Below are 14527 nucleotides of genomic sequence, written 5' to 3'. Positions count from 1 at the left end.
TATGTTAGGTCTAACCTTGAATACGCATGCTCCATATGGGATCCTGGTCATGCTAGTCTGACAAACATAATTGAAAATGTGCAAAATCGAGCGGTCCGTTTCATCCTTCACAACTACCATCGAACTGCCAGTGTCACTGACATGAAACGAACACTTGGCATTCCCCTTCTTTCTTCTCGTAGGAGGTTATCCCGTCTTTGCCTTTTTCATAAAATATATTATCATAACAATGAGTTGAAGTCCCGATACATCACATCCGCATCCTATATCTCCCCACGTGTCGACCACCCTTTCAAAGTTCACGTACCATCACAGCGCACAGTCACCTACTCATATTCATTCTTGCCAAAAACATCTTATGAATGGAATCACCTGCCTGCGTCACTAGTCGCAATCAGAGACCCTGACCGTTTCCGGAAAGCATTAACGAACACGCTATAAAGCTGCATCACGTTCACAAATGCATTTACAACACACTGAAACTGCAATTTACTTCTTTACCACCTATCTCTGTACAGGTCTTGATCTCAACAAATTTTTTTTTTTTTTTTTTTTTTGCCTTGCACTGATGTTTTCTTTTTGTGTGTGTAACTCGATAAAATTTGCTTTTTCATGTATCATTTTTTTTTTTTTTTTTTGAACATGTGTATTTTATTTTTTTTTTTTTTTTTTTTTTTGAACATGTGTATTGAAAAGGCATCAGTCGATTATTTTTTGTGCAACATGCACTGACATTCACTGTGATTGCGACGTCAAAGTGTATTTTTTCGTCCTATTTTCTTTTGTTAGTTCATGTATAAACTTATCTAGTTTGTTTCCTTTTGTGCTCTATCTCTTAGTGCCACTTTTTCTGTGTATTCCTTATAGTGTTTTCATTTACTTCAGCCCCTCCCCTCTACAATGCTTCTTGTAAGCCCTGAGGGTACCAATAAATAAATAAATAATAAATAAATATTCATTCTTATGACGGTGCAAAACTGAGCATTCATCCAACTTTGGGGTGCACTCGAGAATGTAAAGAAATATCAGAAGGGTTAGCGATCCTTTATAATATAATAATATCTAGGGTTAACACAGCAGCTCGTTTTCGGTATCTACTAGCTGAGTTATTCCAAGGAACCACGAATAATAACACATGATAAGAAGAGCAGGTGTTGAGCAGGACGCTGTTAACCCACTCACTTGGCTGGCAATGCACGGCGCACAATTCGATCGTTCTTGTTGTGCGAAACCATGTATGGAAACAGATGCAGTATATGAACGCCGACTCCTGTAAACTCCACTGCATTTGCTTTTTGTTGATAGTGAATCTGCTGCCTCAGCAGAAGTTTAGTTGTAACTTCAGCGAGGCGAAGAAGGAAAAAAATAGTAAAAATTCAACTAATAAGTGTAGTTAGTTTCCAAGCGTTAAAGTTAACAGAGGGTGCTCCATCTCGCTAGCTTGACGGGCTCATTCTTCAAGGATGGCGAAGGCGAAGCAATGTACGTGCAGTGGGTCTGTAGTACACGCAAGAGCTGTCTTTTCATGGCAGACTCCGTACTTTCCAGCGCCTTTCTCGGCTTTGCACTTTCTTATAACCCTCATTCGAACTCTGCTCAAGTGTGCGGTCGCTCTCTTTTGTCATCTCCTGTGCCAATCCTTCATTGCCCCGCCGCGGTGGTCTAGCGGCTAAGGTTTCTGACCCACAGGTCGCGGGATCGTATCCTGGCTGCGGCGGCTGCATTTTCGATGGAGGCGAAAATACTACAGGCCTCTATGCTCAGGTTTGGGTGCACGTTAAAGAACCTCAGGTGATCAGAATTTCCGCAGCCCTTCACTATACGGTGTCTCTCATAATCATAAAGTGTTTTTCGGACGTTGGACCCTGAAGATAGATCGATAAATCAATCATTAGCCCGAAATGAGGGCCACACTATCACCTCGCTACAGTGTGCTTAAGTGCGGCACTCAAAAATGTTATTTGCGGCGAGATTCGAACATGTGACTTAATGCTCAGTAACTGAGTGTCTTATTTACTGCCCATAAGTATTCTATTGTTCATCTGTGTTGACTAAACACTCACGCTTGCCGAAAGTTAACATGCGTGAACCATTCGTACCGGCACTGCAGGAACACGTAACGTCAGCGGCAGCGCGGATTACTGCGGAAACAAGAAACAGAGGCGCACAGAATTCTACCACGTGTTTTCTCCATGCGTATGCAGCATCGCACCACAAGTAAATGGAACACAGCAAAATGCAACAACAGCACCAACAAAGATGATCAAGCGTTGGAATTCTTACGCGTTATAATGACATCTTCGTCAAATCATGCACCGTTTCGTCCAATCACCTTAGAAGTGTGGCAGCTTGGGCTAGTTGGTATGGCATGACGTTAGTTATAGCGCGAGAACAAAACGACGACAGAGAGACAAGAAGGTGTCTTTCGTGCCCTTCTTGTCTCTGTGTCGTCATTTTGTTCTCGCGCTATAACTATCGTCCAATCACCGTTGTTCTGGGTACCCCAGTGCGAGTTGTCGAAGATAACGTAAAACAACCGCAACAATGTTTCTGCAGATTTTATACTAGATGGGCTAGAAGCTTTGATGGAATTGGAGATACGGATAAACCTGACACATAAATAGATCGTTGTTCTTAATTTAAGCAGTTTCAACGTTTGACTTTACCTACTGGCACTGGGTGAAGATGTTGATTACGATGTATTCGTTACCTACTCGACGTTGTAAAAAGCACCAGTGAAAATGCAGCAGCCGGAACAACGCTGACCGCCATACCATGAACAACGCATCTAACTTGTTATGAATGGACGGCGATATCGTCGTGTTTATTATGCGCCGCTGAAGGTTCTGATAGTGCTCACGCGTTGCTGTAGATTCAAGCGTTGTATGGTGAAGAAAACTATTGCTTACGGTCCCTATTGAGGCACTGAGGCACGCATTTGTCAACGTGTATAGGGAGATGAAATTCTTTAGCAATAACACAGTCTTTCCAGTTACAATATCTACAGCCGCGGCCACGTCTGTGGACAGCCTGAGGGCGCTTTCGTCATCTATAGCTATTTCAAAAGACGAAGCGCGTTTCGAGTGGTCACACATGCCTGCTTAGACGACGCACTCCTTGTGGCCGTTTTGATTTTGTGGCCATCTAGATTTTTTTTATGCAGTTTTTGGCATTTTAATATCTCCGTATAATCACATGCCTCAAAACGGCCACAAAGCGTGCATCGTTGATGCGGGCGCGTTTTATCAATCCAAATGCGCTTCGTCTTACGAAATAGATTCGATAAAAGCGCCCTGAAGAAGCGTGGATCTTCAGCTAAGCAAGCACACATTCCACCGTTGTCAAATGTGCAGAGCATGCCTGCACTTGCTATACACGGGTACAGACTTGCTAATAAAGTTTTTTGATGTATATCGCTTTGTCTTGGTGTTTGACAGCTATAGCACCACCTAACGTAAATGCATCTAAGCTAATGCTTAGTCATGCATCTCCATCCCGATGAGTAACGTCCATAAATAACGATTAAACAAACTCTTGTGGTCATAGATGCTTTTAGTAGCTACAGTAGTTAACGGTCAGAGGGTAACCAGTGAAATTGATAAGAGTGGAAGCTTGGGCTAGTTGGTGCGTAACAGTGAAATTGATTTGACAGCCTGAAGAGCGTGACTGATAGGACGCTGAACTTGGGGTAAGGTCGCCTACTTTCGGACTGTTATTGAAGAATACTGCCCGACTAGAGGGAAACGCGATGGGCGTCGTGTCTTCCCTTTGACCGGCAGCGATGTTCTTTTCGAGCGGATCTACTCCGAGACACGTCACTGACAATTCACAAAACCCGCACCTGTCCGCACGCAGCTTCATGCCGTTCTCGCTGAATCACTGCTGCACTTCTTGCAGATAAGCATTTTTGTTGTAGTTGCTCTAAGATACAAGAGAATCATTCAGATATGACTGAGCCCCTTTTAACCCCTGCAACACTGATTCGACATTTTCTTGGAATACCGCAGGCGCTGACGCGATGCCAAACGGTAACCTTTTGTAACAGATCAGCCCCTTCGGTGTGTTCATCACTGCTGATTTCCGCGAGTCTTCATCTAGCTCGACCTGGTTGCATGCGTCGCGAAGGTCTATTTAACATACCGAATTTCTTTCTTCTGCAAATATTTGCGAAAATATCGCCTATGACAGGCAGCGGGTACTGCTAAACTTCACACAATGGCTTTAAGGTCACCTTCAAGTCGCCGCATATGCGCACCGTTCTGTCCTTGTTTAAAAACGGAACAATGGGTGTCGCGATTTCAGATTGTTAAATTGTGCCAGCAGAGACTGCTCTGTAAAGCTTCTTTGACACTTCGTCACGTAGTGCAAAAGGAATTTCTCTTGCCTTGAATATGTTGTGGCTTGATCCGGTCTTGATGTGCAGTAGGACTGGTGGACCTTTGATGAAACCAGTGCCCTCATTGAAAAGGTCAGCGTTTCGCTGGAGAAGCTTCCGAACAACCTCCCTGACTTTAGTTGACTTTGAAGGCTGTGAATACACGTTGAAAACCGGGACGCGTTCATCTGATAATGTTTTCAGCATAATCTAGGCGCAAAGACCAGGGCCATCGCAGTTTAAAACAGCCAAACTGCACTGAGCTGTTGTACCTTCGTAGGAAACCGGCATTGTCAATGCACCAAGAAGCAGAAGTTTTCCCAGATAGCATGAAAGCTGTAGTTCTAACTTCTGCAGCTGCGACCATTAGTACGTCTCGTAGATCCTCTTAGAAATGACGCAAACAGGAGCCCATGTCGATGTTTATCGTTACTTGAACGCCATTCCACGCGAATTCTTTTCTCATTGGGGGTATAAGTGAGCACTTAGGACCATATTCGCGACGTGCTGTTATCGCTTTCTTCAGTTTCCGTTGCATGTGCTATCACTGCTAGCATTCTGCTTGTCTTGTCGTTCACCGCGCACATTCTGGCAAAATACCCTCTCTGTATGTACATTTGAAGCATTTGCGCTTGACTAATACACAAACGTCAGTTCTGTGACCATGCTTCCCACAACAATTGCATTGTTGTACGCCCGGCGACTTCGCGCGCGACTCGTATTAACCCGTCAACGTAAGCAAACTCGCGTGCTCTTTATCCGGAGTGATACCTTGTGAATCGCATCCGGTGTTTTCTGCGGCAAGCGCAAGATCCTCCGCTTATTGAAGGTTCAGGTCTGTTTTCCTAGCAGTTGTTTTTGCAAATTCTTGGAACTGACTACGCACACAATACGGTCCCTTATAAGTCTGTCCGACATCGTCAAAAAATTGCAATTTTGTGCCATATGTCGCAGTGCCACGATAAATGTAAAGGCTCCCCTTGTTGGCAGAGATGGAAGAATTTGAAGCTTTCAAAAACTTTATTCGGCACTGGGTCGCAGTACCTGTTTAACGTCTGCATAACTTCTGCGCAGGTCAGAGCATTAGATTTCCACTTAGATACTTTTCCGTTCAAGATTTCAATTGTCTTTGTTCGAAGCGCGGCTACCAGCAGGGCCCTTTTCTTAGTATGGTCTTTCACATCATTCGCATTAAAATAAGCTTTCACCTTTACTAAAAAATACACCTGCCATTTATCTTTTGCCTCTTCGAACTCTGGTACCTGATGTGTCATGGCTGGTGGGTTCGTTCCGCAGGCCATCGCGTATGGGTGTATGCTGGCCTTCTTGTTGCAGAGTTCTCGTCGCCACTATTACGTATTACCCGCCATAGGCCGGCAGCGGTGACATGAAATCAATTGATGTGGCAAACCGTAAAGACGATCATTCATTTCCCAGCTCAGAAATATAAAAGAAATTATGAGGAGAGAAAGAAGAAAGAAGTTACAATGACGCAAACGCCGAGGGGCATCATTTGGCCCGACTTGTTATCTGTATAACTTACAAACAGGCTTCAATATAAATTTAGAACTGTTGTCCCTAGATAGAGTAAATTGGCAGGCTGAATTCGTGCAACAAGCTTTTGTGTTTCACGTCACTGTTGCCTTTCCTTTGGACTTCGCCTTCCGTTCAGTGATTCACGCATGCGTTTACGCTTCCCAGCTTATTGAGAACTAGCTTGATAAATTCTCGCGAGTCTCTTGTGAACAATGTGATCGGGGCAATTAAGCAAGACATTTTAGTGCATACCCTATCATAAAGGTCATTTTCGCCACGAGGATTCTGCGTGACAGATTTTGTATAGATGATTAAGCTCTTCACCCATAAAACGCTTCCTTCGCTAGCACATTGCATACAGCCTCGTCTGCGTCGTTCGAACTGCCTTGCGTAAGAGTGGGAAGTGGACTCTCTTATTTGTTTCGCGCTGCTGTTCCGCCACAGTGACGCCTCTTCGACGTTGACTGAGTGGGAGATTAAGGTGACGCGATGGTGCTATCTGCGTGCGTGCATAATGGCTGTCGCAGCCCACATGTCATCACCCGCCGGGAGAAGAGATGCGACTGAGGTCGCGCGGCAGAGCCCAGCAATCCCTCAACATTGTCTCCGCTGACAGCTGTGACGAAACGTTGCGAGTCGATTCCAAACGCCCCCTTTCACGCTCGAGTGCATGTTGTGCAAGAACAGTTGTGTGGTTTGCGTGTCATGCTTTCCACAACATGCAGTGCAGCCCTGACCGATTAAAATGTGAGATCAAAATATTTAATAAAACTAATGATATGCGCAAATGCTTGATGTGACTACGTCGTGTCGCTACGAATTCGGCTCATACAGGTAATGTCCCCTCTTATATAAGCGTTTGATCCGAAGTTGCTCAAATATTTCACGAAAATAATTCTGTGAATAAGAAAGTACGCGCATTACCTAGCAATAAATAGCAACGAGAGGGCAAGAGCGTACCCAAGGACACTAATTCGTATCTCACGTTCACTCGAGAGGTAGAAAGGGCAACGTAGATATGACACCCAGAAACTCTAGGCAGTGGTCATCACATCATTCAATTCGATGTAGAACAGGCTCACCATTCTCCCAAGACAAAAAAGGAACAGCTTACGGACTGGAACGCGTACAGGAAAAAACTTGACGAGGAGTCGACCGTTGATGACATTGAAGCCTGGCAAAACGAGATAGTTGGTACTGCTGACGGCCATACTAAGGCAATTCAACTGAACAAGGCCAACCTGGCTGTTGATAATCATCTTTTTGTCTATGCTAGGCTTGGTGATCACTTCTGAAACGATGGCGACGGCAAAGGGTGAACCGAAAGCTCAAACTTAGGACTGTCACGCTTACACTGCAGGCACAGGAGTACGACGGACAGCTAGCTAGCCGGAACTGGTGGCCCTTTGACAATCAACTGCAAGGAACACTGAGAACAAAGAAGACTTGGCACATTCTTCGAGCCTGATCGACGACGCCCACACGAAAACCAAACGAAGGCATACAGTCAGACGGCCATCCACAACTATGCCGGCACATAGAAGCAGCTACTGCCAGAACTTGAGACCCAGTTACGTGACTGGTAACATGCAAGCTACCTCGAACAGCCTTCCCATCTCCAGGGACCAAGGAGCACCAAACAAAGAGCTAGATTGACATTTTACGCAGGTAGAGTTACATGCGGCTTTCTCTAAGCTGACACACAACACAAGCCTAGGCAAAGACAGAGTCACCAATAGGCACCTAAGACAGCTACCACACCTGGCATTGAAGGCACTCTTTCAATTCTGTATTGACTTCTGCATTAAATGTAAGCTACCAACAGCCTGGAAGCACTCAGAGGTGACCATGGTACCCAAGCCTAACAAGCCGATTTCTATCACTAATCTCCGCCCCATTTCCCTTACGTCTGGCGCCGGGAAATTGCTTGAACACATGGTCAACGAGTGGCTTACCACACACCTCGAAGAAAATGATTACTTTTTTAAAACCATCTTCGGCTTCCGTCATATGCTCCCCACACAAGACGTCCTCCTCTAGTTAAAGGAAGAAACCCTTCTCTATTTAGGCAAACACAGCAAGTCATCCATTCTAGCTCTGAACGTGAAGGGTGCCTTTGACAACGTGAGTGATGAATCCATCCTACGTAATTTAGAAGATATTAGATGCGATGTGATGTACCTATCTGCATGCTTTCCTCAGCAACTGTACAGCCACGGTGGGGATAGCAAACATCTGGACCAAGCTTTCCCACTTACATGAAAAATTTATGCTGCAGGGTTCGGTGGTCTCACCACTCCTTTTCAACGTGGTGCTCCTCAGCCTTCGCCGTCTTTTGGATACTGTCCCTGGAATACATCATGCGTTATGCGCATATCATATCACTCTATGGACGAGAGGCGAAACATGGGCAAACAGAAGGCCGCTTCCTGGAGGCGGTTAACATCATTCAACAAAAGCATAACACATGCGGTCTTCAATTTGCTCCAGAAATTTTTGAACTGTTAGTACTTGCGACACGTACCTGGGGCAGACCACCACGTAACGATGCACCAAACCCACAAGTCTTTCTACAAGGCATCGAAGTACCGCAAGTAGACTCGCTTCGGTTCCTTGGGGTTCATATACATAAGTACTCATCCGGCTCTGGTACCCTACCTCGGCTTAGAATACAGCCGCACAGCTCACTCACCTCATTCGACGGGTGGCCAACCACCGTAGTGGCTTCAAGGAAGAGTACACCTCAACTGCGAAGGGTGAAAACTCTTTAATTTAGCCGCGCAACATACGAAATCTCTTATCTGAATTTAAAGACAACAGAGAAACAAGAAATGAATTTACTTATACGAAAAGCCACAAAGCATGCCTCAGGACTGCCGCCAAATGCTTCAACGGATCGATTGCTTCGCATGGGTGTTCACAACACATGGGAAGAGCTCATCGAAGCACACATCATCAGCCAGGTCGAGAGACGCAAGCTCTCACCCACTGGCCGAGCAGTCCTTCGACGCAGAGTATATGCAGCCATCCTAGAACCCGACGACGAATAGAAGTGCGAGATACTGTCGCAGATCCGCAGATGCCCAGATGCCTGGAAGTTCAACGCATCCTTCTCAACATGCATCCAGAACATAATCGAAGAAGGTGACTTGCCAGGGTAAACAACGTATGGAAAAACCACCGTGATGGCCCCGAGGCACGATACTTGGACACTGCCAATTATTCAGGACGTAGTGCCTTCGCGATTTGCGTCACAGACCACAAGGGGGCGACCCTAGCGACGGCGACTATCCTGGACAAACGCGCGGATAGAACTGAAGAGGCCGCTATAGCACTGCTCACTCAAACGTGAGAGGATCCTATAGTGGTCTTTGCCGACTCCCAAAAAGTGGCACGCAACTATCTGAAAGGAATGATCTCCGCGAGAGCTATAAAGATTCAGAAACACATCGACACTCCTCCCTCATTGACCAGTAATATCTAGGTTCCGGGTCATGAGAGCCTCGAGGGGAATGAAGTGGCACATGCCACGGCCCGCGAAAGCACCAACCTGGCTTCCCCACACGAAATTAAGGGCACCTCCCACACCAGAACACCAATAAAAACCCAAATCAGTGCCTTTTCTCTACCAGGAACTGCTGCAACACTAGAAGTTATAACGCAGGTTCTACCCTCCCCGCATCCCAAACTTTCAAGAGACGAAGGCACAGACTATAGGCGCCTTCAATGTATTACCTTTTCGCATGGCATTTTAATACCTCACCTCAAACCAGCGTCGTAGGAATACATCTGCCCACTCTGTGGTGTGGCAGCCACCCTATCCCACCTCCTACTGCAACGCAAAGGCAGCAAAACAGCCACACAAGCACCAGAATTAAATGCAGACCCAAGCCTCCACAGTGAAGCGTGGCAGGCTGCGATCTCCAAGCCGGTCCTCGTCGTCCAACGCCAACTCGTCGCGTGAGCCCGACAGGTGGTCCAGGGCAGAGGGTTCCTGGAATAAGAAACCCTGCCACATTCACTCATTGGCCACCTAACAAATGTTTTTTTTTCTCTCTCGCTCTCCCTCCACCAAATGTCGGATACTTTTATATTTATTTCCACAAGTTTTTCTTTGCAAATCTTGAAATTACCATCAAAGTTGCAAGACTTCTCAGAACTCGGAGCAGCTATTTTGTAAGCTAAGATAATGTGCTTAGGACTGCTGATGACGTCACATTCAAACAGTGACGTCATAAATACTTTCGCACACTCTGACGCAGCGGCCCTTCGAAATTACCAATAAAGCTAGGCTTTGAGCTGCTATTGCGAAGTGTTATGATCTGAATTGCTCAAATTAGTATTTCATAAATATCTACTAGACCTATTTAGACTGAGTGTCCTCATAAACCTTCTGCTCGATTCTCAAATGAGCAGACTAGCTTAGCTGCTACTCAATTCTTTCTATTTTTATTGTGCAGCCGACCTGGATAACGCGGATATATTCTACCTGCTGCACCAAAAGTCCAATGCCACAAGAGACAGCTTCCAGTTCAAAGTGGTTGACGAAGGTGAGTGCCCGGAAGCTCGACAGAGCAGCATGTTCCACCTTGACGAGTTTTGTCCTTGTATTTTCTGCAAATATTCTATCCCATGCAGAGCAAACTATAGCTGGTTATAACCGCTCCGTTTTCGGTTTCTCTTCATTCTCTTCTTATTAAAGGGATACTGAAAGCAAATGAAAATTAAGGCTGCACTAACAAATAGCGTCAGCAAATCTAAGACGCCATGGTTATCGACAGCAACGTTTTAGAAACATGGTGTTGTAGCGTAGCGCTATAGTGGCGACCAACTGGCTGGAGAAAAAAATGACCAGTGGGTGACTCCTGGTGCGAGACGTTTAGGACGTTCGTGTGCTTCAGGCTGGCTGAACACCACGGCATCTGCTCTACTTCGGCAACTTGCTTCCTGTACGTCTTGTCCTTTCATTAAACCAGCGACGATGGCACGTCTACGTCGGACGCTCTGACGTCGCTACAACTTGATTTTAACAGCGCACTGGAGAACGAGGACTAGAAGAACAGTAAGGCACTACACGTGTTGTGCTCTTACTTTTAGTTTTCGTTCTCCAGTCTGCTGTTAAAATCAAGATGAATCCGTACCAACTCGCTCAAGTCGTGAATCTCACGTCGCTACAAAATGGTAACCATGGACACACGGACCGACGCTGCGCAACTGTCACCGAGCTTCACGGCCATGTTCCAGCCAGCGCAAGCCTGGCAGCCCGATTCGACACGCCACTGCCACCATTCTGGACCTCGCGCCTATAGAGTCATGGTTCGAGGAGTTTGCGGTGGCCTTGGATCGCAACGGCATTTGGATCCAAGAGTTAATGTACGAGGTATTGGAATATCATCTTCCACATGACCTCAAGCGCCACCTCATATACTTCGCCTGGAGTCCTCACCCGTATGATGATCTGGGAGACGCTATGCATAAGTTTTACGGCATCAAACGTGATCCTTTTCCAAAAGTGACACAATGGCACCTGGCTAATCAGTGTCAAGGCCGCCTCCTTCACCACAGCCAGACCAGACCATTCGTCTGCCGACAACAACTGGCCAAACAGGTAACGGAGACCAACCTTCCGTGTCAATAGACCTGTCGTTTGAGAGACCAGCTGTCCCGGAGTCCATGGCTGTTGCCTCCAGTGGGTCGCTAATGCCACTTCTCTCAATAACGGATTCGACGCTCACCACTGCCCCGTGCCCCGTTGGATTCAATGTATAAGCCTGCTAAGTTGCACTGTCTGTCCTAAGAGTTTTGATGACCCCAGCCACGACAGGTTACCTGCCTGCAAAACTCACGCCGGTCCCAACACGTGTGGAAGCCCGCGACACCACGCCCACCATGAAGCCAGAGCCCGCTGTCACGCTGCATGTCATCAGTTTTTCCAACACTCTGGTGCCGGCTGATGCAACGCTCGTAGGCTGTCAGCCCCACCGCGAGTGCTCCTCCTATACCTCAAGAGAAGCCAGGGTTTTCTAGACCTGTCTGAGAGGGCAGATCAGACGCCCTGTCACCAATCCACAAAGCAAGTACCAGCCAGTGTCGCGGCTAGTCATTCAGCATTACCTCCGCCTTCTTGTGAAGGCAGGAGAGGCAGCATCACGTCTATGCGCAGTGTACGGCCAGTGGTCTGTCTAGAACATGCATTGCGCTGCCAACAGACGCATCGCTGTCGGCACACTCAAGCTGCTGCAACACGTGACGCTTGGAACGGCGGCGGCTTTGGCGTTCGTACCAATTTAACCACCACAATCTTCAACCTCCTCTCTGCTTTTCTCGCTGCTGCTAGCAACGCGCCACTATCGGGGTCCTCGCCCGCTGCGTGGTTCCCAGTGCCAGCCACCTGAACTATCGGACTCCTTCGTTCGCCTTCCAGCCTGATGGCATTCTGACTTCCAAGTGGACACAATAAGAAGTGCCGCACATATATACATATAGTGTTTATGTGTTCTTGCATTTTTCGTTCATTTATTTTCTATCGCGTAACACGCTAGGCGGGTAGCACGTGTAGCGTAGCGCTATAGTGGTGGCCAACCGGCTGGACAAAAAGATGGCGAGCGGGTGACTCGTGGTGTGAGGCGCTTAGAACGTTCGTGTGCTTCAGGCTGGCTGGACGCCACGGCCGCTGGTCTACTTCGCCAGCTCGCTTCCTCTATGTCTCGTCTTTTATTAAACTAGCGATGACGGCACGTCTACATCGTATGCCGTCACGCCGCTACATTATCAAACCAAACAGTTTACAGGTTAGGTTCAGATTCGACGCACTAAATTTGGTGGCGGCTTCGCCAGCAGCACACGCTCAGAGTCACCAGCCAAAAGCCACCGACAAGTCTTATCATGATCATCCATGAGCCAATTCATGATGAAGATCCTGTCAATGAAATCTCCAGCCTTGCGGCTCGGGACTTTCACCAAGTCAATGCCGCAGAAGCAAAGTCTGAGCACATATGCACGCCGTAGTGTCGTGCAAATAAATTGCGAAGCATCACGAGTTGAATTGCCAAATGTAACGAGCCCTGCACAAGTCACTACAAAGCGGGAAGAATAGCTTATTCCGAGCTTGATTTCAGTCGATCTATACTGACCCAACCGAGAGAAAATTGTGCTCGGCGAATGCAAGTTGTATCATAACGCAGTGCGCCAACCAATTCAACCTGAAATATGTAGCAGCAAATCGCATTTACTAGGATGCAAGCGAAAAACTTGGGAGGGGCGAAGCATGCAATGCTCTTAGAGATAGTTCTTCGGTGCCGAGACTGAAACTGGCCACATTGAAAAGGGCGTTTTCCGCTTTACTACATCGTCGGAAAGCTGCGCCAGAGTGCACCTTACCCCATCGGTTCTTCTTCCCTACATGCTCGGTTTCAGTTCCCTGTATGGCATAAAGGAAGCGTGTTTCTGCACGTAGTCGACTATTTGTTGCGCTGACTGTAGCCTTCTTCCTTTTTAGTGGACTGGCCGCAAGTAGTGAGATTTACCCACTATGGCGCGTACACGTTTTAGGGGAGAAGCTCTTTAAGGCGTGGGTTGTGCGTCTCCTGTATGTAGTAGCCACCTCTCATTTTAGTCTTAAAATGTCCGCTAGATGGCGGTACTTGCAATGATGATTAAATGATGAAAAGATGCAAGATGGTAGTACTTGTAGTGTTCATTAGATAGATGGACGGACGTATGGATGGACGTGTGGACGGACGGGTGGACGGATGGACAGGCAGACGGACGGACGGACGGACGGACGAACATACAGGCGGGGCCAGTGGATGATTCACGGTTTATTGATAAAACCCTTCGAAGCTTCGCCCCAGTAATCATCATTCCCACAGTGGATATATTTTTTTACGATGAACCGCGACTACACGCCTTGACGACAGGACACCCCGATGACAAGCCTTGCCCCTAAAGTTCTTCGCACTTAAAAATACATATTGAAAGGAAGCGCGTTGGAAAAAAGGTGTTTGGAGTTTGAGGCTGCCCACACGATACAGTTGCGAGTATAAGGAGGAGGAGAAAGACTCAATTTATCCACAGATGAAAGTGTGTGGTGGTGGGGAGATCAGACGAGCCTACCTGCTCTGTGCAGTGTCTTCCTGACCCAATACAGACTATGGTCCTCGACTTCCCATTTCCATCGAAACTGCGCCAATGAAGTGCACGTGGAGAAGAACCCGGATGAACAACTGCTAGATTGAACAACTGGCCGAATTCCTTGTTGTTTTTCTCCTGTACACGGTCTTCGTCTAAAGTGTTTATTATCAGAAATTTTTGTGTGTGCCTGTACAAAAACCTTAGGGTTGTTCCGGGACCCGTCAATAAATATGTTTATTAATCTATTAATTAAAATATAATTGTGGAAACATCCTTTTGGGGTGTGCATTGTTTGCGTCTGTATGTAAAATGTTACAACGGTTGAAGGACTGCGTTCATTCGTATTCACTTGCCGACTCCCATATCAAAGGATGACCTCGGGCAGCAAGCGAAACAGCGGAGGCAGCCTCGTTGTTTACGGAGCACGTCTCGGCAGCCACTCCATGAGCACGGCTCGTCAGCCAGATGGGCGCCTCTGCTGCT

At 46.9% G+C, this 14527-nt stretch overlaps 1 protein-coding gene across 2 annotated transcripts in view; it reads left to right on the top strand.

The window, feature by feature from the left end:
- Nucleotides 1-14527, top strand: part of LOC119177990 (FRAS1-related extracellular matrix protein 2) — a 290210-nt gene that overhangs the window by 134440 nt on the left and 141243 nt on the right. For both annotated transcript variants that reach the window (XM_037429165.2, XM_075882253.1), the window contains exon 2: nt 10372-10461. In XM_037429165.2, coding sequence (XP_037285062.2) covers nt 10372-10461 — 90 coding nt within the window. The remainder of the gene's footprint in view (nt 1-10371; nt 10462-14527) is intronic.

The sequence above is a fragment of the Rhipicephalus microplus genome, chromosome 2 (genome assembly GCF_043290135.1).
Source record: "Rhipicephalus microplus isolate Deutch F79 chromosome 2, USDA_Rmic, whole genome shotgun sequence".
Lineage (NCBI taxonomy): Eukaryota > Metazoa > Arthropoda > Arachnida > Ixodida > Ixodidae > Rhipicephalus > Rhipicephalus microplus.
Note: the sequence above shows the minus strand (reverse complement) of the source record. Positions and strands in the feature narration are given on the sequence as shown.